Here is a 21,906-nt window from a genome sequence, read left to right as displayed (position 1 = left end):
ATTGAGAGAAATTGAAGATAGAAGAGGCAAGTTACTGTTTTAATAGGTTTTGTGTTCAATGTGTTTGGAAAACAGCAGTCTCAAGAAATTTATTCATGTGATTATTATATGTAAACAACAGTAACAGTGTTTAGCATGTAGAATCGTAAAGATAGTCATTTCATTGTTATTTTATACCCAGTTTATGAAAAACTTAAAGTTTAGATGGTACAGAATGTATAACTAATTAAAAAGCTAATACGCACCCGATACATAATGTACATTGCTACTTGTGCATTTTCCCTTTCTTAAAGTTACACTTACTTTTTTGACATTTATTGAATTATCAAAAGATAAATTATGTTTCAAATAATGTGTATTGAGGCACTTGGCTTCTGTGTGCCAGGACTAGGTATAAGCCAGGTATAAGTTGTAGGATTAGACATATAAAAATAAGTAAATGCAGCATGTTTTACCTCCAGAAGGAGTACCAAAGAGATAAAACAGTGATTAATTCATGTATGTAGGGACACTGCATTTCACAAAAGAAAGCATTATACCTTGTCACTTAGAAGGTCAGAGAGTTCACAGAAGAAGCTTGACCTAAATCCTGAAAGGTGAGTAGATTTCCACAAGCAGGTGAAGGTGGCAGGTGAAAACACGGAGTGGGGTGGATAAACAGGATTCTCATCTGAGGCTCTGGATGGCAAGCCATTGAGATAATTGGAGAGAATCCGCTGTGTGTAAATGTATATTTGTATATTGTTTTATATATAGGTAAACATGCACATACATACACTTACACACTATTGGTGAATGAGCAAAAACTAAAAAAAAATGAGTGTGGAAAATATTAAAAGCCCAAATCACATAGATATTCACAGCCTCCTGGTTGGTATTAAGGGGGCCAATGATTTAATATTTTCCCGATTTTTCTTCATGCTTTGTCTGAATGAATTTCATTAGAAAGTAGTTTTCATTGCTATAGCTTCATAAGTGCGTGCTCTATCTCCTTACCTTGCAAGTCTGAGAATGCCTGGTAATGCTTCTCTTATTTTAAAGACTAGCTGCTTTGTATTAAAAAATTGAGACATGGGTGTTTTCATTTGGTTATTTGTTCAAATTGGTTCTCTGATTTTGAGCAAATAATATTGTTTTGAATAAATGTGAGGCCCACCTGATTTTTTCTCCTGCATACGATCTGATTTTTCTGCATGGATTCCAAATGTATTCTTTCTTTAATAAGTTTCTTTTGAAAGATTCCATTTTACTAGAAGATAGTGACCTTTGAATCTGTGGATTCAGGTCTGTTTTTAAGTTGTGTTTTCTACCTTTCATACCTATCATCTATCTTATAAATCAATTTCATCTCTTTCAAGTAAAATCTGGTTTTATTATGACGCAGTTTGGAACTTTTGCGAGCAGAATTCCTTATCTGTCTCCCATGCTGATTCCGCTCCTTCCCCGGATGCATCATCAACATCGCCGTGATCTTTGCTCCTCTTCTGATGGGAAGTGAGCTGGAGGAGCTCACAGGTCATGACTATTGTCGTTTTGACTTTAAAACATATTCCATGGTCTTGAATATATTCTCTTCTGGGAACAAACATGCCTTTATTTTTTCATATTTTTATTGTGTGTTTGGTGTGTTTCCCATGAAGCCTCACCAGAGATACCCTAAGGAACCGTCTGATACTCAGACCTTTCACTCCTGCCTTCATTCTACTTTAGCTGCTGTTATCTTTTGGTAGAAGGACAACGCACATACCATCAACACCCTGTGTGTGTGTGTGGACGGGGAGAGAGGGAGAGATTAGGACAGCAACTGGCAGGCATGTGTTAAGTGTGATGAGGAGGAGGAGGAAGAGGATGATTTGCACCTTCGCTGTACCTCCACTCTATAGCCACTTCCAAAATAGGAATCTGTGACTGTAGTTTCTGTGGTTTCTTAACTTTTTGTTTACTAAATCTATCTATACCTAGAATATACAGTGAGATGAGCCAGATCCCGGCATCTTTTATTAAACTGTTTTACATTTCACTATATTTGATATATTCTCTGAATCATTTGATAGTCTACTGGTGTTATTTTTCACTTCACATAACACGTATATTTCTTCTCTCTTGCTCTTTTCTTTTTCTTCCCATGAGATTCAAAGGAAAGGGGTAATGTAAAAATGTATTTATTCTTCCGTCATTCGCTAGTAGAAAGTTTACTCTGGAGGCCGTGAGTAACATGGTTTGTTGGGGTAAACCTGGAAAGGAAGTTCTGTAAGAAGATAATTACTATAATCCAGGGAAGATATTATGGGGAGTTGAACTAAGATAGCAGTAGTTTAGTATGTAAGCAAAAGAAAATATAGGACAAATTACTGTGCTAAACTTGATTGAAGTGATGAATTGTATCTGTGGATGATGAAGAGGGTCTGGCTTGCATGAGCCTTTGGATGATTGGTATTTGTAAGCAATTTAAGACGTACAGAAAGATGATGATGATGTCAGTAATGGAAAAGAGAAAAGGCTGTGAGCTCTGTTTTAGTCATGCGTCTCAGATGTTTGTACAACATCTAAATAGAGGTTTCTAGTAAGTTTTTGTTTGGTCTTTGGAAGGAAAGGCATACATACGTTTGAGATGTGTCAAAACAGTCCTAGTGATGATAGCCATCATTTTAGGTAAGATTACATGGCAAGTTATTATTACATAAAAAGACCAAGTACAGATCATATAAATATTTAAGGGGCTGTTAACTAAAGTCAGTTACATGATACTGACAGGAAACCGAACCTTTCAAAGAATCAGTTCTTAGTATTTTCAAAATGTGCCCTTCTTAGAGGTAATATAGAAAAAAAGCAGAAAGAGCCTGACCCTTGATGACAGATGGAAATGGACATCTCGAGTTCTGTGACCCTAGAAAATTTCTGATAGCCTGAGTTATTTTTCTCATGAGAAAATGGAAATGAGAATTTCTACCCCACAGGGTTGTCGGGAGGCTTAAATGAATATACCTCCGAATAATTTGGCAGTTTCCGGCACAAGGTGGACACTGATCCCTCTCCTCCTTGCATTCATTCTTGTTTCTGTCATCTTGTCTTAATTCATGTCCTCTGCATAAGCTATTCTGCAACACTCCTTATTTCTGCTACTTAAAGTCCTATACTTTTTAAAGGCCAACTTTAATTACTAAGTTTCTTCTCCAAAGGTTCTTCATTGCTCTTGTGGTATTAAATTTTCCCTCCTATTTACTTCCCTAAGTCTTGTTGTTTTCTTTGTGTTGCTGTTATTGATTTAGCTTTTTCTTCTCTGAGGCCATTTGTCTAGATTTCCATCAAGGTTTTTTACTCTTTATATGCCACACACTTTTTATTTTTTTATTAAATGATACCTATGTACAATAATGCATTTATGGGGTACAATGTCCTGGTTTTATATACAATTTGAAATTCTTACAATCACCAGTTAACATAGCCTTCACCACAGTTTCTTAATTATTGTGTTAAGACATTTATACGTTACACTTAGTAGATTTGACATGTACCCTTGTAAAATGCGCCATAGGTGTGGTCCTACCAATTACTCTCCCTCCACCCATCCTCCCCCTCCCCTCCCCTCCCTCTCCCCTTTCCCCTTCTTGTTGGGCTATAATTGGGTTACAGTTTTCATAAGAAAGCTATAAATTGATTTCATAGTAAGACTGAGTATATTAGATACTTTTTCTTCCATTCTTGATATACTTTGCTACGAAGAATTTGTTCCAGTTCCAACCATGTAAACTGAAAAGAGGTAAAGTCTCCATCTTTTTTAAAAGGAGCATAAAATTCCATAGTGTACATATATCACAATTTATTAATCCATTTGTGGATTGATGGGCACTTGGGCTTCTTCCATGACTTAGCAATTATGAATTGGGCTGCACTAAACATTCTGGTGCAAATATCCTTGTTATAAAGCAGTGGTTCTCAACCTTCCTAATGCTGCAATGTATTTTCATTGTTAAAAGGGGATCGTGATCCACAGGTTGAGAACCACTGTTATAAAGTGAATTTTGGTCTTCTGGCTATATACCAAGTAGAGGAGTTGCAGGATCGAATGGCAGGTCCATTTTTAGATTCTTAAGTGATCTCCAAACTTCTTTCCAAAAGGAACGTATCAGCTTGCATTCCCACAAACAGTTTATAAGTGTTCCCTTTTCTCCACATCCACGTCAACATCTAAAGTTTTGGAATTTTGTGATGTGGGCTACTCTTACTGGAGTTAGATGAGTTCTTACTGGAAAACTCTTACTGGAGTTCTTTCCATCCATGAGCATGGTATGTTTTTCCATTTGTTAACATCTTCAGCTATTTTTTTCCTCAGACTTCCGTAGTTCTCTTCATAGAGATCTTTCATGTCCTCTGTTAGGTAAAGTCCCAAATATTTCATCTTCTTTGGTACTACTGTAAAAAGAATAGAGCCCTTGAATGTTTTCTCAGCTTGGCTATTGGTGGTATATATAAAGGCTACTGATTTGTGAGTATTCCTTTTGTATCCTGAGACACTGCTGTATTCCTTGATCACATTCTATGAAGCAAATATTACCTTGATCTCCAAACCAGGAAAAGACCCGATGAGAAAAGAAAATTATAGACTTTAAAATTATATTTTTTAATGAATATAGAAAATATTGAATAAGATCCTCACAAACAGAATCCAGCAACACATCAAACAAATTATATACCATGACCAAGTGGGTTTTATCCCAGGGTCTCAAGGATGGTTCAGTATACGTAAATCTATAAACGTAATGCATTACATAAACAAACTAAAAAACAAAGACCATATGATTCTCTCAATCAATGCAGAAAAGGCTTTTGATAATATCCAGCATCCTTTTATGATCAGAACCCTTAAGAAAATAGGTATAGAGGGGCCATTTCTTAATTGATAGAGGCCAACTACAGCCAACTCACGCCAATATCACATTGAATGGAGTAAAATTGAAAACATTTCCACTTGGATCAGGAACCAGGCAAAGTTGCCCATTATGTCCACTGCTTTTTAACATTGCAATGAAAGTCTTAGCCATCATAATCAGTCAAGAGAAGGTGATCAAGGGTATCCAAATAGGATCAGAGGAGATCAAATTTCACTCTTAGCAGATGATATGATTATATTATCTGGAACCCCCCAGGGACTTAACTACAAAACTCTTAGAAGTGGCCACACACTTTTAAGCCTATTTTTATGTCCAGTACAGACTGAATGTATGTGTTGGTTGAATTAGTAGATGCATGAACATTAAGTGACAAAAATTTAAATCATCAGATTAGATTGTGAATAACTTGCTTTGCAGATGTACCTTTTACGTCATAAGAAATGGAAAATAATAGAGTAGCAGTTGGTCCTAATCTGGATGTTTTTCGAGGATGTTTGAGGAAAAATACATTGTCCTTCCTTAACATAATGGCCCAAGACAAGTGTCTATTATGTGTGATCTGGAAGCACAGAAGCATGGCTTGGCTTAGGAATGGACCATTACTTGTCCAAAGCTCCAGTATGGGCATCACATACTTTGATCAGAAAGTCTATACAAGTAAAAAAAGCTGATTTGTCATAAAAAACATCGGATGTCTGAGAGTCATGTCATGAATTCAGGGGGATAGAGACCTTAGAGGTCTGATCATCGGCAAATACAGAGAGATAAGTTGGAAGAAGAAATTGGAGAAATGTCTTAGGAAAAGGTGGTAGAGCTGCATTTTATAGACTGCAGTGGCCTCTAGCATAGGCTTATGGGAGTGGTTAAGGTGAAAGTTAGTTTCAGACCAGGATGTATAAACTTGATGCGTATTTTGAGTGTTCCTGATATTTAAATTAGAAGACAATTTTTTCTATGTATGTTCAACTAATATCTACCAAAGATTGTAAATTGCAAGAATATATTGATATCACCAAACAAATAAGAGCATATCGACATCCATTGGTATTGGTTCCATCTATGAGTCAACAGATGTGCACTAGAAATGGCAAGAGGAGAGTTGATCATCCACACAGTTTATCCTAGAGCTGTACTTGCCAAACGTCTGTTTGTGAAGAGATATTAACCTCTGTGTAATAAAGTTTTAAAAACTAGTCCTTGGAAAAATAAAGAAAGTGAAAATAGCATGAGTTTTTCCATCATGTAAATTTATTCATCTCTAAAAACTGTTCTATGTTTGTGGTTTTTGCCCTTTCTGCCTACTTTATTAGTAAAAATAAGCTGCCTCCTTTTTTAAATCAAATGATAATGATAGCAAATAGCCCTTGTTTTTGTTGTTTCATTTTGACAATGCAAAAGTTCGCAACCAGTTGTGAACTTTTATTTCAGTCTTTGTTTTGCTTTTTGAACTGTTTTTGGTTCGTGAAATTAAAGAAATTTAGCAAGCACTGCAACGTAGGATCTTATGCTTGGGACCTTACTGAATTTTCTAATATTTACAAATATCTAGATGTGGTCATCATTTAGCCACAATGTTTTGGCATCATGTAGACTCAGACTTTGACTGCTTTCAATGGGTTCTTTGACTGTTCTAAGAAAAGGACAAAGTTCAAGTCATGGAAAAAGGATGTAAGCCTAAAACCACCATGAATGTGGGCAATTCATCTAAGTTCAGCAACTGGTGTGGTCCTGTTACCTTTCATGCTGTAAAACTTAGAAGGGGAAAAAAGAGAAATGTAACGGAAGTCATAAGTATAAAGAACAGGGTGGATATTGTTTGGATTTGAAGGTCAAGTATACAGCGTTTCTCCATCCTACTATAAAAAGTCTAGTTCTGGGCAGTCTTGCATAGAAACCATTACTCATTTCATTGCCTTTTTGAGAATCTGACCCAGTATTGTAACATAATGTCTGCGTAAATCTGTGTTTATCTTAAAGATAATCAAAAGACCATAGAAACCATATAGTTTTATTATATAGGCATGAATCACCATTTATAATTTTTGTTTTTGAGACAGAGCCTCCTTCTGTTGCCCCAGGCTAGAGTGCCATGGCATTTTAGCTCAGAGAAACCTCAAATTCTTGGACTCAAGCGATCCTCTTGCCATAGCCTCCCAAGTCGACTACAACCTCCTGCAAGACACCTAGCTCAGTTTTTCTGTTTTTAGTAGAGAGGGGGTCTCACTGTTGCTCAGACTGGTCTTGAACTCCTGAGCTCTAACAATCGACCCGCCTCCACCTCCCAGAATACTAGGGATTACAGGTGTGAGCCACCGTGCTCGGCCATCATTTATAATTTTTGTATAAGTTTTCCCATCACTATCAGTATATCACAAATAATGCACTAATAGCTATTGCTATCAATGTCTCATTTTTCTCTTCTTTTTTTCAAGTGAATCTTCTTTAGAGATTATGATGATTTCAGGGGAAAAGGCAAATCTGAAATTTTACAGGAATATAGAATAAAAATTATAATTGACTCATTATAAACAATTCTGATTCTTCTCCCACGCTTATTTGGTAGCATATTCTTGTAGAAGAGATCAATCATAATTTCTTCCTTTGTAACATATTCTTAGATTAAATAGAAACCTGTCAAATAGACTACATACAAAAGTTGTGGATTTTATGAGACCCTATTTGGTGAAATTGTATCACAAGAGAGTACAGTCCACTTACAGTTGAAAACACTGCTGCCTGAAATAATACAAATTGATGTTACCATCTGTATACATAAGCTCAGCGTCTACATTTTCACACCAGATAATCAGAATGGTGATAATAATTAGCACTTATTAAGTACTATTTTTATGGTTTTACGATTAGTATGTCTTCTCTTTTGTCATTAAGCAAATCATAAAGATACTAAATCATTTGGTGAATCTAGAATAAACAGAATGCTTATTTAACTCCAGAATACATAATTTATTAAGGAATGTTTGTTCTGAAATGGCGTCTCTACTTACAATCCTACGTTAAATTCTCCTTGCGGGTTGACACAGCATGTAGAAGTTGAAGTAATGTCTTAACCATATAAAAACTAAATTACGCCCAAAGAAAATTAATGCCTCTCTAAACTTTAATCCACCCAGATTCAATGTAGTTAAATTGATTCCAGGTTGTTTTTTCTTAAATAACATGTGTTGTTTTTTACCAAAAGCATAGGTAAGATGTGAGAATATGGAAAAATATTAAACATTTTACACCACTGGATATTTACTGTAGTTTCAATACCAGCTATGTCATTGCAAGGTTTAAATAACAGAAACAGAAAATAAAACACCTAAGAGCAGGATGAGATTCAAAGCTGAACTTATTTAATATCAATTGCAGCTGTCCCCAGCTAGGAAAAACAAAATCGTAAATTCAAATAAAGAAAACAGAATACTGAGGAATCTGAGAAATAGATTTAGAAAAAGGTGTCTGATTTTAACCCAGATGTTGTCACCACTGACAGTGGAGAAGATAACCTAAGCAGTTCATAATTTATATTGTTCCTGGACATAAGGGTCTCCAAAAGACTGTTCTCTCTGTTATGGAGCAACATAAAAAGCCCTGCTAAAGACGTTCATCTAAAGAGGAGACGAAATGAAGTACATTTGAAAGCAGCAGAAAATAGCTACTCGCTCATATGCCAGGGAAATACTGTCTTTTTTAAATGAAAAGGTTCGGCAATGACATTTTTTGAAGTATAGTTTGCTTGCACAGTGATTTCATATATAAGCCTCCAAAAACATCTCTAAGATATTTGCATGTAGGAACAAATACTTTCTACAATTTGCAGTATTCAAAGTGGAATGTAATTTTACACTGGATAAGTATTTTCAATTTCTAGAATTATGATATAGCAAGTCATTCCTTTAATGTTTAGAATTGAGGATATATTTGATAAATTGTTGAATAAAAAGTATATTGTTCTTAAAATATCATTACATTTAATATTACCATAAATCAAAGAACATATTCCTATGTTTTCTCTTTTTATTATTTATTTATTTATTTCATTTCTTTTTTCTTTTGCAGTTTTTGTCTAGGGCTGAGTTTGAACCTGCTACCTCCAGTATATGGGACTGGTGCCCTACTCCTTTGAGCCACAGGTGCCGCCCATGTATTTTTATTTTTTTGAGACAAAGACTCAGTTTTTCATCCTCCGTAGAGCACTGTGGCTTCATAGCTCATAGTAACCTCAAACTCTTGGGCTCAAAGCGATCCTATACCCTTAGCCTCCCTGGTAGCTGGGACTACAGGTGCCCACCACAATGTCTGATTATTTTTAGAGATGGGCGTCTCACCCTTACTCAGGCTGGTCTTGAACTTCTGAGCTCTGGCATTGCCCACCATGGCCTCCCAGAGTACCGGGATTTTTTCCCCTAGTTTATTGTTGTTCTTGTTGGTTCACCTGGCTACCTACACATTGGCCTCTCTGATACCAAGGTAGGATTACAGATTAGAATTGGAGGGAAGGAATGAAGGGCCTACCTTTCATGAAGTTACTATTCAGTCAGCAGTTAGTTAAATATATTCAATTTTGAATAGCTTCTGCCTCTGGTGGTCGGCCTTTTCCATTATCAACAGCTCAGAGTGCCCCGAATTTCAGTCTTATGTTGAGTCTGCGTAGCATTGATACTTTGCAATCAGTTAGATGATGGCGAAACGAATGACACATAATTCAGATCACATCTACTAGATTATCTATCATTTCTCTCTGGAACTAATAACTCTCATTTATTTCAGGTATTGCTTACACAAATAAAACTCTTTCCTTTAATCCTATTTCTTTCTGCCTCCTTTTCTTCTTTCCTTCCTCTCTTCCTTTCTCCCTTTTTTTCTTTGCTGTAGTTGGGTAGGAATGGGTGAGGTCAGCCCAGTATCTTACTTCATGTTTCTTACCAGGAAATCAGAAAAGCATTGTTAATAAATGAATAGTTTTATATATAGGATAAGTAATATATGGAAAGGTAGACATTCAATTTAATACTTGTTGACCTGTAATATGAAAGATAGATACCATGTGAATTTTGGATGATGAACAATATTTCTTTAGGGATGCTGATTATGGTAGATAATTAGATACAAATTATATATGTAATATATATATTTGATGTAAGTTTTAAGAGCAATTCAAGCAAAATATAGACATAAACTTTATAAGAATTTCTTAGAGATTGCATGTGAACCAGCTCTAAGACTGGCTACTGTTCTGTCAAGGGATCGTGTAGTTGCAGGTATGGAGAGCAAAGGCAACAAAGGCCAAAGAGTAGACTAGTAAAGAGCGTGCTTCATTCCTAAGAGAGGACATGAGGAGAAGAAGTGCTGGGCTGGGATCTGAACTGGAGTGCTAGTCACCTGAACTTTAATGTAGGTTAAAGAGTTTGAGTTTTATTCTCTGCTGCAATCATAATTTTGGTGATAAAATAAGGCAGTAAGAGAGATGGATAAAGCAAGACTATCACACAGCTAATCTGTGTTTCACAGGCTAACAGTTGGGAGAGAGGAAAGGTCTGCACTGCAGCTCTCTTTCCATGGAAGGCAGTGAAGTGTGTGTGTGTGTGTGTATATATATATCAGAGGATATATATATCAGACAGGCTATATATATATATGGACACAGAGAAAAACTAAGCTGACCCTTTTTAAAAAACATGAATTAAATTAATTTTACCATATAACCTCAATGTTTTGTTTCTGCTTTCCAATTTGCTTTTTCTGTGGGTAGACAACTACTCTATGTTAGAGCTATACTTCAAGTGACAGAAATACTCTGATTAATGATGATGCTAAATATAAATCCGAATCAGTGCTTCAGACTTTCTAGTGCATATTTGGTGGGAGACTTTCATCAGCATCCACAAAATGCAGAATGTGCTTCCATGGAAGGGGAGCTGAGTGCAGACCTTTCCTCTCTCCCAAATGTTAGCCCCTGAAACACAGATTATATATATATCTCAGCTCTAAAATACTTCAGAGGGTAGATAGTGAAGTTAATGACTTAATGGTCAAAAGTATGTATTTAAATTTTTAAGTAAAAAGAGGCCTCAACAGCCCAGCAAGTTAAACTGTATGATTCCCCCAAACTCCTGCCAGTTGGCCACTGTGGCTACTCTTCTAGCTAATGGCTTAGAGGAAATGAAACCACTTAAGAAAGACTTTGTAAGAGTAAAATCATTTTTATTTAATATTGATCTTTCCAATTGACTATTACGGGCAAATAGATCCTACCAGACCAATTTGTTTAGATAAGTTGTTTCTCTAAATTGTTTTCTTAAGAGTATGCCATCTTGAGTATAAAATCACCAAATGGGACTATAACTCTAATTTCAATGAAATGTAAATATTTTGGTTCCTATATACTTCTTAGTACCGTGAAGAATAAGCACTGAATAATAACTGCGGCACACAGTAGTGAGGTTACCACGTGTGATAGTCTGTGCTCAGGACCTCACGTTAACACCCAATGTCTTGCTTTGTTACCTTGCAGAAATGTTGGAATCCAACAACGTGATCAGTTTTAATGGCTTGGCCAACAGCTCTAGTTATCATACCTTCCTTTTGGATGAGGAACGGAGTAGGCTGTATGTTGGAGCAAAGGATCACATATTTTCATTCAACCTGGTTAATATCAAGGATTTTCAAAAGGTATCTTTATTTCAATATATGCACTATAGTTCTTTTAATGCATCTAAAGATAAATAAAACTGTCCAGCCGTATGTGCTTAACAACACTGAAAACTGACAGAACATTGTTTTGAATTAATATTTTACCTTATCAGATGCAATTAGAAATGATAATAGCAAATTAATGAATGTAGTATACCATAAAAATTATCAAAAAAAAAACCCCACAGTATTTTCAATAATCATGGTAAGGCATACTATACATTCAGCTTATAATTTCATAGTTATATAATTTTTTCTACGTAAAATTAAATGCTATTATAAATTTAGGTCATAATTGATTCCTATACCATGTATATGTATGCATATAAATTTATATATCTCTCTATTGCCAGTAAATGCTGGGTTCTTCAAGCCATTACGCACATGCCTATTTTGGCATGCTACATGTATTTATATACATTCATTCATTGTATTATACATTTCTGCTTTATGGAAATGGTTACTGTGGAAAAGACTATTAAACTTATATATATTTTTGTTCCTCCTCAGACTCATGCTTATTCTCATTAAATCATTCTCCAAAAGAACATTTCTACAAAAAAATTATTTTACTTATGTCAGATATCTAAATATTTAGTATTATCATTTATTCTTGAACTTTTGAAAGTTTAGAATACAGATCCTTTTAAGTATGAGAATATTTAACATGAATTCTATAAAAATGATTTTTATTATTTGACAGAAGGGAGAATCACAAAATAAGGCCCATACTGTCTCAATGACCAATAATTAAGATCTAAGAAACTATGAGGAAACAGCTTGCCTTTAAAAATGTAAAATTAAAAACATACATGTGTTTAGAGTATATATATATAGAAAACATACATGTGTATATGGCATACACATATACTGTATGTATTTATATATATAATTTACACATGCATGTTTTTATAGATACTGTGTATATATATAGTATACACATGTATGTTTTAGCACAATTCAGCTGAAAAGCTAAATATGAAAGTTAACAAATATTAACTTAATAAAGCTAACTGTAATGTATTATTGCTTTGCTCTACAGAAGCAAAACAATGAACTTATGTTACATTACGAGCTTTAAGTAAGAATAGATTATTTAACCTTTAGATAGCCAATTTGAAGATAAAACTGTAGAATGGGACTGCCCAGTAATTGCTCTAGAACTTTAGGAGTCAGGATAATATTAATTGTAGGGGCAATAGATTTACTAACCTGGAATGTTTTATGTGATTACTGTGTGAAAAGGTACATGTGAAAAAGACAGCACATGAAACAAAAAGAATACTCAAATTAAGAACTTGCTGGAAAAAAACGAATGCATAGCCAAGAGTTTTTAGAGCTTTTATAATTTTGACATGGAACTGAAATGCTTTTATCATCATGATACATCATTTCAATATGTACCAAATGCTTGTATTATATTTTGCATTTTAATTCCCTAGATTGAACATCACAGCCTTTGCCCAAGTTTGTAACCATTTACATTGAATTATCCAGAGGTTCCTAAATGAATGATCATCAGTCTTGAGACTAAAAGCTTTCCAGCAGACATGAATGATTAAGTGCTATCATTTCTGAATTTTTCTTTTATATAGAACATTTTTCCTCTGAAATTAACTAATACTACTAAGGGAAAGATGGATAAAAAAAGCAATAAATTATTCTGCCCCAATACTTATAAGAGCCATTGGAATTTCTTAGGGGATTTTATATTAAAATTTAGATGAGAGATTTGGATTAATATCATTGAAGGAAATGCATACAGTGTCCTCCAAGCCACCACTGACATTTTGTCTCATCTCCCACTGTCACCATATTCACAGCGTATAAGATGAAGAACAAATATTAACATTGTAAAAACTAATTATTTCTAAACTATTTAGTCCACATTGGAGAGGGTAATTTTCAAAAAGCTTTTTGCTATTTCCATCTACTTTTCTATTTAAAAAATATGCATTACTACTTTTTTTCCCTGATTAAAATAAAAGAAAGAAAAGATGAGAAAGCAAAAGTAAAGAAAAAAAAGAAAAGGTTCCCTTTGAAGATGGGTTTTTGTAATCCTTTTCATTGTTTAGTCTAGCATGTCATGCTGAGATTTGATCAGGGAAATAGATCCAGAATACCCAAATATGAAAATTTCAGAATCATTATTTCATAATAAACACTAATTTAGTCTGTAACCCCAGCACTTGGGAGGCTGAGGCGGGTGTATTGCCTGAGCTCATGAGTTTGAGAAGTCTGAGTCAGAGCAAGACCCCTGTCTCTAAAAATAGCTGTGGTGTTATGGCAGGGGCCATAGACCAAGCTACTTAGGAGGCTGAGGCAAGAGAATCACTGAAGCCCAGGGAGTTGAGGTTGCAGTGAGCTATGACGTCACAGCACTCTACTGAGGTGACAAAAATGAGACTGTCTCAAAAAGAAAATAAAATAAAAAATCTAATTTAGAGAAATATGAGTCATAGTTCTGTGACAATTTCTACATTTCACTAAATTACTACACTTATTCAAGAGGACCACCATCTCTCAACTTGTATTGTGGTTCTTTCCATCCTGCCTGCTCAGGTCCATGCAACATCATTTTCTCTCTCTCAGCTTCATATACCACAAAGGCTAGATGGGCAGAGAGAGAATGAATGATTCAAGTCCCTGCTAATGTCCCCAGGAAGTATTACCTGAAAGGTTCCTGCTACATAATGCTTTATGGAACTTTCTCCAGTTGTCTTGATCTCATCTAAACTATATAGTGTTGGATATCTTAGAGAGCTTAATTGCCATAAACCAGTGTTTTTTCTTTGTCCACAGATTGTGTGGCCAGTATCTTACACCAGGAGAGATGAATGCAAGTGGGCTGGAAAAGATATCCTGGTAAGCATCAGTCTACAAATTATTATACAGGTTGAATGCCCCTTATTAGAAACTCTTGACAGCAGACTATTTCAGGTGTTGATATTTTCAGATTTTGTAATATCTGCATCTAAATAATAAGATATCTTATAGTTAGGTCTCGATTCTAAAAATTAAAGTTATTTTGTTTCATATACATATAATGTGAAATTAGTTTTCCCTTGAGGATGTTGAAAAAATTGTTTCTGGGCTCTTGCATTTTGACTGTAATCCACTGAGTGAGGTCAAGTGTGAAATGTTCCACTTGTAGTATCATAGAGGTGCTTAAAAAATTTGCTTTTGATGAGATTGGCTGCAGTCAGGGTGGTATGGCGGGTTGGTGTATGGCACACCTTTTGGGGGTGGGACATAGTACAAGAGGGACTTTACCTAACAAGTGCAAACAGTGTAACCTAATTCTTGCTACCCTCAATGAATCCCAAACAATATAAAAAAAGAGAGAGAGAGAGAAACTTTTTGCTTTTGGAGCACTGCAGATTGTGAGTTTTTTGAATTAATGATATTCGACCTGTACTAATTACATAAGTAACTTATTACTCTGTCAGTTTTTTGTTCAGTGTTTTATTTATACCATGTTTTACTTGCAAACTTAATCATTCTTGAGGAAAAAAATTAATGCTATTCAATTCTGGAAGCAAAAGCCTATTTAGCTAAGGAAAGTGTGTTAACAATATTTGTAAATAAATAAAAATATAGTCCATTTGGAGATTTATATAAGCAAAAGATAATTAACAGAATATAATTTTATGGCATATATACTTATATTCAACAAATCAACTTTTATAGGTTGATTTTCATACATTAATTTTTTTTTGAATTCTTCCTGAGTATAACAGAATATTTCCATTTCTGAGCCCTGATTAAATTATCTTTCACTTTTTCTTTCTGTGCATTTTCCTTCCATTCTTTTCCTTTTTTTCTCCTTCTTTTCTTCCTTCCATGCACTCATTCCTTAAATCAATATGGATTAAGCAATGACCATATAGCAGGCATTGTCCTAAGCACTGTGGATCCAAAGATGAGTTGTGAACAGTGCCTATAATGCAGTGGTTTTATCATTGTAAAAACACAGAGACCTTTTTCCCTAAGGTAAATTGTCAGGAAAATTAAGTGAGTGACTACTTTGAGGTATAGCCACATGTTTTCATAGGTCATAAAAAGCAATTATAATCATGGAATAAACTAATTAACACAAAGCACAGAATTAAAAACATAATTTTATGTTATTTATGTATTGACATTTTGGGATGTACAAAACACTAAGAAATAATTTTATTTTTTAGCATTATTAACTTTTATATTAAATCATAACTGTGTATATTTATGGGGTATAATGTGCTGATTTGATATACAATGTAGAATGCTTACATCAAACTGATTACCATAACCATTGCTTCAATTATTTGTTGTGTAAGACATTTATACTCTTAATAGTTCTGAAATACACCATTGCATTGTGCACACTGGGTGGGGTCCTACCAAATACCGTCCCTTCGCCTGCCCCCCACTTTTCCCTCCTTCTTTTTGGACCAATTATATATTGGTTTCATAATAGAATTGAGTACATTGGATTTTTTTTTCCATTCTTGAGATACTTTACTAAAAAGAATATGTTTTAGTTCCATCCATGTAAACATAAAATACATTAATCTATAAATATAATACATCACATAAATAAGATAAAAAACAAAGACTGTATGATTCTCTAAATTTATACAGAAAAAGCTTTTTATAATATCCAGCATCCTTTCATGACCAGAACACTTAAGAAAATAGGTATAGAAGGGACATTTCTTAAACTGACAGAGGCCATCTACAATGAGCTCACAGCCAATGTCATTTTGAATGGAGTGAAATTGAAAACATTTTCACTCAGATCTGGAACTGGGCAATGATGCCCATTGTCTCCACTACTTTTTAACATTGCAATGGAAGGCTTAGCCATCACAATCAGGCAAGAGAAGGCGATCAAGGGTATCCAAGTGGGGTCAGAGAAGATAAAACTCTCACTCTTCTCAGATGATATGATCTTACACCTGGAAAATTCGAGGGACTCAACTACAAAACTCTTAGAAGTGATCAAGGAATAAAGCAGCGTCTCAGGATACAAAATCAATACTTACAAATAAGAAATAATTTTAATAATTTTGTCTCTGTTTTAAAGTATCAACATTTAATTTGAGTTTGTTGAAGATTCTAATTAAATGTTGATACTTTAAAACAGAGACAAAACTATTAAAATTATTTCTTAGTATTTTAAACATCCCAAAATGTCCATAATACATAAATAATATATTATCATAAGGACATTTGCACTAGATTGTTTATTGCAGGTCAGTTTACAATCACCAAAATGTGGAAACAACCTAAATGCCCACCAGCCCAGGAATGGATTAACAAGCTGTAGTATAGGTATACTACGGAATACTACTTAGCCAGTAAAAAAGACAGAGACTTTCCATCTTTTGTATTAATCTAGACTGAGTTGGAACACATTCTTCTCAGAAAGCATCACAAGAATGGAGAAGTAAGAATCCAATGTATTCAATTCTAATCTGAGGGCAGTAGATGAGTTAATACAAGGTGGGGTAGGGGAATGAGGGATTTCAGAGAAGAGAGAAGGGGAGTATGGGGGGCCACAATATTTGGCACACCTCTTGGGAGCAGGATACAATTACAACAAGGACTTTACCTAACAAACTCAATCGGTGTAACCTAATTCTTTGTACCTTCAATGAATCCCAATAAAAAAAAAGTATCAATATTTCAAAGAAATTAATCTTATGTGTTGCCTAAAGACATAAATTGTCCTGTGTATGTGTGCATAGAAATATAGATATTTTCAAGTTTAGGAAGTGAGATAAGGGAGTACAAAGCACAAGTATTCCTCATTTGTAACACCTACATATTTTAGCAAGCATGGGGAATTCATCCTCACAATTACATATTACATGTAGTGTAATAATTATGTTACAAGTAGCCATGACACTTTTGGAAGATGTTAAGGCAATTGGTTGCACTATCAAATACTGTTCATTCTATCTATTTAGCTGTAAGTTATATTTTTGCAACCATTAACCATCCCTACACCCCCATTCTTCCCACCCTCTGATTGTAATCATCATTCTGCTCTTTGTCTCCATGAAATCAACTGTCTTTAATATTTAGCTATCATCAACAATAAGTTAGGGTATGTGTTAAAGTAACTACAAGAGGGGAATTGGAATGTTCTTAACACAAAGCAATGTTAAATGCTTGAGGTTATGGATGCTACTACTTACTATCCGATTACGACTACTACTATTATTCCATATTGTATGCCATTGTGAAAACATCACATATAGCCTACAAAAATATATAATTATGTACCCATAATAATTAAAAATAAACAAATTTATCAGAAAGGATGGTACAGCAGACTTCATTCATGGAGACTACTACAGTGAAGTTTTGTAGGAGCAGAGAGAGAGCTCAAACATGAACGCAAAAACAAGTGGAGATTTATAGCCAAGAAGGATGGGGATTAATGAATAAAAAATTACTAAGAGGAAGCATAAGGAATAATGGGAACTCTGGCTAAATTTGTTCCACAGATTATTCCTGATGGCAGTCCAGGATGTAAGATATTGACAACAGGGAGTAAGGAATTTGGTCACATGTCAAGGGTGGAATATTTGTTCTAAACTAGCCCAGCAGGATTCTTGCCAAAACTGTACTAAGTAAGGAAAAACACACACCGAAACCCAAAATTTAGAGCCATGTGGAGAATAAAGTTCAGAGGAGTCTGACTAGAATTAAGTCAATTGTAAGTCATGTTACATCTTCATTGTACAGTAGATATTTTTCTGGTTATGTAGCTATTAGTGGACCCCAAACAGTGTATTCTTCTTCCAAATCTTACACCAGCTTAAACTGATGCATACATTGAAACATTTGGAGAGGAGTAAATAGAAAACATCATGAAGCAGGAGTCCAAAGCGGTTGAGAATGTGATGCTGGTAGCCCCACTTCCTCGCTAAATGTCTGAGCCCAGTACCTTAACTAGCTTTCTCATTTTCCTCTCTCATATTTGGGATAATGCACATGACGCTTTTGTGAGAAACAAGCTTAGTAATCTATCAACATTTTTCCTTTGTAAAATGCATAAAGTAGAAAACCACAAATGTAAGGACAAAAGCATAACTGAATAAACAAAAATTTTATTAACATGAAAATGCCATATTTACTATTGAAAAATTATGCTGAAAGTTTTTAGTGTGATGATAGGTGAGCATGAATAGATGTGACTAACTTTGCTTTACACATCTGTTGCTTTTAAGAACACAGCCTTCTCCCTTTCTATTAAAGTCTTCTAAAAGATGAAGACAGAAATTAATAATTCATTAAGAATCTTTCTTATACACTCTGATAATTTCATAGCATTTTTGATGCAGTTTAATGATAATCAGGAAATAAAGTGATTAATCCAATTTTCTTGATCAGGAAATGAAATGATTCAGAATATTCCTTAAAATCTTTACATTAAAATTTTGTAAATCTACTATGCTAGAAGTTGAGGTGAACATTTCTGTGTCCCTGATGATGCTTTTGAAGTCAATTAAAATATTTGGATTTGAACTTGTCCATCAACACACAGATAAGTAATAGATTTAAACAAATATCATACTTGTTTTTGATTAACAAAAGTGTGAGTATAATACTAACCAATTCAAAGAATTATAATGTTCTGTAATATTACTTAACTATAAATTTAGCTATTAACAATATTAATGGTTTAATTACTAACCATCATTCTTATTTTGATATATATGTAACAAAATTGAATGGACAATTTCTAAGGGAAATATTGTTGATGAAATTAGCCTGGTACTCTTTAATGAGCCTGACCCCTACAGTGTTGCATTGTTCTAAATTGGATCTGATCTGAAATCGAAAGTAATAATCATATTTATCTGCTTATCTTTAAAGTTATCTAGATATTATAATAAGCTCTGAAGCCAAGTACTGAGCATATTTGATTAATATGATTACTAATATATGATTACTAAATCAACGTTAATTAATTAAACATATTTGATTAATATGATTACTAAATCAACACATTCAATTACTGAGATAGGAGCAAAAATTTTTATGTTTTTGATTTCCGTAATTATTCACCTCAATTCATTTCCCTCATCTTTTATAGAACTCTCTCTCTCAATACTGAAAAGTGAGGGATTCTGCTGTCATCCCAGATTCAGGTAGTTCAACAGCCGTAGAAAGCTCAAGTACCCTCAGCGCCCTCTGTGTAACGTAATCACTTAATGATGACGTCAGAGGTACCTTTCCTAAGAAGAAGGGTTGCTTTATTGCACTTGATATGCTTTGGAACATAAAAGAGTTTTTATATATTTTCTTTCAAGGGAAAATGTATTTTCCTTATTGCTCTACTTAACCCTCAAATATATTTCCTATTATTTATTGGGTGACACACATTGTTCTTTTAATATTGCTTGTCATTAATTTTTTACTGAAGATCCATTTTATGCGTTTAGAATTTTATTGACATTCGTTGTACTTTGTAGTTAGCCCCATTGGAGGAATCTCACGTTACACATTCAGTGCACTGCATAGGATGCACGGCATTCTCTGCTTCTTTTTTTTTTTAAGCTTAAATTTATAGACATTTTTTTCCTGTATTTCTTAACATATGATTTTAGAAGTGGTTTTTAGATGAGTTCCTGGGATTTGTAACATTCTCCTTGGCAAACTAAAAAAAAAACAAACAGCATTATTATTTTTAACAATGATATAAATAACCAATAAGAAAGCCATATTAAGAGAATTTTATTTTTTTACTCAGCACCTGATTTGCAAAGTGATACATGAATAGATTCATAGAAATTCTGTCCTGTTATCTTGAGTAAATCATGGTTGTGACTTATGGGTAATAATTCTTTTCAATGAGCTCTTGTAATGCTGAAAACCACAAGAATGAGACTTGAGTAGTTTTTCAGCCATCAGGGCTCCAAGATAGAATTGTAACCAAAATAGGAACTGACCTGAAGGTTTATAATAAATGAACAACCCCCTGGTGTATTCTCTCTGGTTTCTAAAGCCTGGGTTTATCATTGCCCTACTGGTTTCCTCAAAAAGTCTGCTGCAAATGAAGTGTTTTTAAACTAATCAGTGTGTGTGTGTGGTGGGGGGGTGGGCACTAGTGCTCTTTTCACAGCATCAGATTCAGATGCAAGGACATAATAGGAACAGTCAGGCCAATAGGAGCTAGTTTTATACCCTCCAGAGTGGGTCATTCTTAATCGGGTTAAAGGAATGCTTCATCCCTGTGACTGTGACAACAGTTACTGGGAAGTCAGGACATGCCACTGTACTGACCTGTGTAGTCCTGTGTCACTGCATATGGTTTCATACAGGAAAGTGAACCCTCTCACCATTTTCTCATGAACTGAGACAGTACAGCCCAACTCTCTGCCCAGTTTTGCATCAAACACTTACATTAAACCAGCAGCTGCAATATGATCAATTCCACAAAGAATGTACTTTGTGGTAAAAAGGGAATCTACAGCCTAAGATACAGGCTTATGCGCTCTCCCCTCTCTCTCTCTCTCTCTCTCTCTCCCTTGCTAGATGTGGGCGGGGTGTATAAATAAACCACATGTGCATGAAGATAATGACATTTCTAAAAAGATCATTAATCTAAATATATTTTTCCTTTGTAGAAGTAAAGATACAGAATAGAAATCATACCGTTATAATAGCATGCCTTTTCTTCTTGGTATTGTAGGTTCTGAACTTTTACATAGCTGTGACATTTCTAACATTAAATGAGTGAAATACTCATCAACTTTTCCACTGCTGTTAGTTGAGTTGTTATTTTTTAAAACATTACACGGTATATACTGTTAATACTATTGGACAAAGAGCCTGAATAGGAAGACAAATTCAAACCAGATATCTGTATTCTGACTATCATCCACCTTTGCTCTCTTTTTTGATATTTTTCTAGTGCTTAAAATCCACTTTGTTACTCACAATAACATTTCTATTGCTGGATTAACTTCCTTGACCCTGTTTTGCAAATGAAAACTGAATACGCGCTAAGCTGGTGAAAGAGTCTGTTTTGAATCAATAGCTCTCAGAATCGTCTTTGTTTATCCTACTAAACCATCTCTCTTTGCACTAAATTTCAATAAAACCAAATGGCAACCGTATGACTGTTAGAAATATTTTAACATCATTGGAAATCAAAATTTCAAACATCTGAGAGGAACCAAAAAAAAAAAAAAAAAAGCAGATTCTCATCATATTTTGATCCTTGGATACATTTCAAAGTGTTAGTAGCGCACAGTGCATACCTGAACTTTGGGAGATTTTTTAAATTCTTGAGGGATTTATCTTGATATTTTTGTCC

At 34.5% G+C, this 21,906-nt stretch overlaps 1 protein-coding gene across 1 annotated transcript in view; it reads left to right on the top strand.

Annotated features, from left to right (window-relative positions):
- SEMA3A (semaphorin 3A) overlaps positions 1 to 21,906 on the top strand; it is a 213,821-nt gene that overhangs the window by 43,352 nt on the left and 148,563 nt on the right. Inside the window, exons 2-3 of the mRNA XM_003782631.2 lie at positions 11,410 to 11,567; positions 14,391 to 14,453. Coding sequence (XP_003782679.1) covers positions 11,410 to 11,567; positions 14,391 to 14,453 — 221 coding nt within the window. The remainder of the gene's footprint in view (positions 1 to 11,409; positions 11,568 to 14,390; positions 14,454 to 21,906) is intronic.

This window comes from Otolemur garnettii, unplaced genomic scaffold (genome assembly GCF_000181295.1).
Source record: "Otolemur garnettii isolate 467f Iridium unplaced genomic scaffold, OtoGar3 scaffold00005, whole genome shotgun sequence".
NCBI classification, from domain to species: Eukaryota; Metazoa; Chordata; class Mammalia; order Primates; family Galagidae; genus Otolemur; species Otolemur garnettii.
Note: the sequence above shows the minus strand (reverse complement) of the source record. Positions and strands in the feature narration are given on the sequence as shown.